General features: G+C 36.7%; 1 protein-coding gene across 1 annotated transcript; it reads right to left on the bottom strand.

Annotated features, from left to right (window-relative positions):
• Nucleotides 1–1,494: 1,494 nt before the first annotated feature.
• On the bottom strand, nucleotides 1,495–3,655 carry LOC143571937 (uncharacterized). The gene is made up of 3 exons (XM_077057234.1): nucleotides 3,311–3,655; nucleotides 3,028–3,226; nucleotides 1,495–1,952 (listed from the first exon to the last, which is right to left on the bottom strand). The coding sequence occupies exons 1-3, from the start codon at nucleotides 3,653–3,655 to the stop codon at nucleotides 1,495–1,497; spliced, it is 1,002 nt and encodes a 333-aa protein (XP_076913349.1).
• Between the last annotated feature and the right edge of the window lie 592 nt (nucleotides 3,656–4,247).

Here is a 4,247-nt window from a genome sequence, read left to right as displayed (position 1 = left end):
AGACCAAGCCGAAGAATAAGAATAATGTTTTTTTAGTACTTTAATTTTTATTTTATTTTTAGATATTAATGTGTTTTTTTATTAATGTGTGTTTTTTTTAATAATTTATGAGTTTTTTTAATAATACGTTGTTTGAATATATTTATAAAGATAAAAAAAAATTCGCTGGAGCCCCTGCTGGAGCCCCTCCACACCAGGGCCAGGGGCTCCAACACCCCCTTATCCAGTTTCTCTATCTGCCACACGTCATAATATTATTGGTTGGAGCCCTCATTAAAGCCCGCCACACCCCTCAGCCTTAGGGTGGACGCACATCCACCTAGAAACTCACTACTACTCATATTAATTTTATCAACCAACCAATAATATCGTGTCACTTATTTCTATTAATTCGACTCAATTTAGATAGGGTGTTATGCTAACTCAACCTCCTATCCAATTCAATCTACTAACCAATAAAAGTCACCTTGCATTCCTAGCCCTTTCCACCCTCTGATCGTCTCCGAACTCTAGAACTCAAATTCCAACCCCAGCCCTCCTAGCTCTACTCGCCCAAACCACCCTCTGATCATCTCCGAACTCTAGAACTTTCCACCCATATTAATTTCATCAACTAACCAATAATATCACGTCACATGTTTCCACTTAAATCTGTTTAGTTTGACCCAATTTAGATAGGGTGTTGTGCCAACTCAACCTACTAACCAATAAATTTTTAGTCACCAAACATTCCTACCCATTTACAACCCCAGGCCCTCCTAGCTCTACTCGTCCGAACCTCTTCACTCGCTCGCAACCCCTACGAGTTCCCCGCCCCGTCCACCTCGTGCATTTCAAGCTCGTCAAACTCGATAAAAGTAAAATAACTCACCCCAACCAACTCTCGTCTGATCCAAACACGAATTATTAATACCTTCAAATAAATGTCACAAGAACATTAACAAAATCACATGATCATTTTCGGTCACCTACCAATCATACAATTCAAATAACCCAAGTTCTGGTTTCAAACCATGCCAAATGTCTCATTAACCATGATCCATTATCAACTTGTAGCTAATCAAGATGTATATCACACGGAATAAAAAAAACAGTTAGAAATACACAAACCACACAAATATTCAAATTATTTTTCCATTTATATATCTTATCATATCAAAAACAGTTAGTAAAGATGGACCCTTAATACAACAAAAAACACAAAGGGGTCATCATTAGGGTATATATTTTCCTCTCTTTTATGGTGCACTGCCAAAATGACCAAAAAAAGATAACCAAAACCAAAAATGGAAAATAGTCAAAAATACCAAAACCTTCAAGTGTCCAATTTTTCCAAATCCCATTTTATCCATATCATCATTTTTAATGATTTGGGTTCCATAAGAAAATAAAGTACCACAAATCAAAATGAAATTTAGATAAAACAGGTTTTAGATGAATTAAACCTTGATATTGTACCATATTGTAACCACTATTTATGATCATGATCAATCATCATTTGCCTTCGATCACGGAAGCTAGACCGCTAACGACTTTACCACCGCTCTTTAATACCTTCGGTTCGATCTCCAATGGCTCCCATTGTTTCACACCTTCATCCAACCCTTCTTCCTCTTCAAATCCCACCATGTCTGAAATCCTGTTATTATTATCGGTCGGTTTGTTGATGGTTTGGTTATTGCACGGAGAGAGCCATTTAGCTTTAACATAATCAGCTCGTCGCCATGGAGGCAAAGGCATTCCTTTCTTCTTCAAGCTTTGTTTCGCTGCATCAGAAACAATGTTGATGATCTTCTGGAGACGGTCGGGTTTGCCAACGAATATTTGGGGAAGCGTTTGAAGTACCGCTTTGTAGCTCTTGGTGGACCTAGCTATTTCAAATTCGGATCTGAAATCTATGTCGATTATCAAACGTTCCCCTTCGATCACAACATCAATATACTCGTATTCCCCTGTTATTTTAAAATTGATGAATTAACAAAACCAGATTATCAATATGTAGCAACTAAAGCCATCAATGTTCTCCTAGTAATTAATTAACATTCATTTTTACAAGGGCAAAAATTCATTTTTACAAGGGCAAAATTGTCGTTTAAAAATTCGACTACCTTAGTTATCTTTTACACACCCATGAGTCCATGACAACTATGTGATTGAATACAAAAAGAAAAATAAAAACAAAAATTAAATGAAATTGATTATAAATACATTAAATCAGTTGGACTACAATTTAAATTATGTAGTTATCAAAATTAATAACGAAATTCCTTCAAAAATCTATTGTAAAATAATTTCTTTTTAACTAAATTCTCAAGATAAAATTTATTTGACTTCATAATTACTTTATTATACAAAGTTTTATCAAACCTTTCCATACCATACTTCACTAGTTAAGGGTTAAAACAAGGCGAATCACCCTCGAGCTACTTGAGGTCGGATCGATAAAAAGCTCGAAACGAGTCAAACCTTTTTCAAACTATAGTCCAGTCAGCACGTTAACTTATCAAATCTCAGCTCGAGCATTGTATGGGAAGGTCGTTTAGGCTCACGAAGCATTAACGGGCCTTGTGTATCTTTAAGTTTTGTCTTAAATTCACACTTCCAATTAAGCTTTACCTCATTTAAGGTAAAGCACTAGCTCGAGCTCGTTAAGTTTTTTTCAAAATATATAAAAACAACAAAAACATATATAAATTAATTAATTAATTAATAATAGACAAGCTGAGACCGGGCCCATACTAAAGAAACCAACCGACTCACAACAGAGGCTTTAGAAAAACCCCTCGAAATAAGCCGAGCTCGAGCTCGGGTATATCAAATCAAGCCAAGCCCGTTTGCACCAGCTTTACTTATTAATATAAAACACAATAAAATTGATGAATCAACAAAACAAAATTATCAACAATTAACAATTAAACCCATAACTAAATACTCTTCCATAACGTAAATTCTTCATTAAAGCATAATAATTTCAGGAGCCCTAATTTCATGCGAATGTTTTCACAATTTGGGGGAATTGTCTCTTACCTGCCGGATAACTTGATGTCTTCTCCCACCGCGACTTACACATCGAAACCGTGTATCCGGCGGCCAATAAACCCTCCGTCACAACCTTCCGACTCATTTCATCTTTCTTCTTACAAATCTTGTTATTATTTTTATCAACAATTTTCGCCACATCAACTAGCAAATTTCTTTCACAAATTGTCTCACACAGCACCAAACTCTGTATGCAACATTTAGAGCCTTATTTATTTAGTTTAAATTAGGTAATTAATAATAATATTGGATAACGGATTGTTATAATTACCTTAAGAGGATCGTATACTTCGGTGGATGAGCTGTTGCTGTTGCTGTACGAGTTACCAAAGCAATTAAACGAATCAAGTTCATCATCCAACAAGATATCTGAGACACATTTGGCGGTTTCAGTAACAAAACCAGGCTTCTCGTGCTCTTCGATGAAGCTCCGGACCATTTTGTCCAAGCTAACGGAGCTAGGTTCGAATTCGTCCGTACAGTCTTTGCCTGCGGCAGCCGCTGATCCTCTCAAAAAGGTTGAGAAATCGAAGAACCGTTTCAGTCTTGACTTCGGTGCGGCCTTCACCGGCTCGAAACGCTCAGGTACGGTGGAATCGATTGGTTGTATCTTCATTGTTATGATTCCGTTGCTGATACTCGAAATCCGAAACTAATTAATCTCAAAAACAGCTGTAATTAATAGCTAAAAAGGCAAAAGCTAACTAGGCACTCATTAATGGATCGCCGGCCAAATCAATCGGCACAAAACCTAAAAATATACTGCAAAATTGATGATTACTTTATTCTGCAAATTAGCAATATTATTATATGTTTCTTTTATTTTTTTAATGGCGAATTGTGAAGAATAACTGAATAACTTGTAATCTCTGCTACGTTTCGGTCGCTTTAGCGTAGGGTTTTAAGGTGCAGTTAGGTTATAGGCTAGGTGCTTACGTCAGCGTTGAGCAAATCACGTAGGGTGGCCGGAAAATCCATCTCCGGCGAGATTGTTATAAAAGTTTGCTAACGAAATCGCCGGTGACGGAAAAATGTGTGATCGGAAAACTAAGAGGTGAATTCAGGCTGTGGTGTTTAGGAAGGGACTGAGACTTGGTTAGGGGCCTCTTATATAAGAAGTTTGTGTGTGTTGCTGACGTGGATATTGTTTTGCTGACGTGGAATACAGTTTGTTAGATTATTACTAGAAGGTGCATAAAATTAAATTG

The sequence above is a fragment of the Bidens hawaiensis genome, unplaced genomic scaffold (assembly GCF_021521415.1).
Source record: "Bidens hawaiensis isolate Kalapana, Puna unplaced genomic scaffold, B.hawaiensis_p1.1 tig00025633_1, whole genome shotgun sequence".
NCBI classification, from domain to species: domain Eukaryota; kingdom Viridiplantae; phylum Streptophyta; class Magnoliopsida; order Asterales; family Asteraceae; genus Bidens; species Bidens hawaiensis.
The sequence above is the reverse complement of the archived record's forward strand: the minus strand, read 5'-3'. Positions and strand labels throughout refer to the sequence as shown.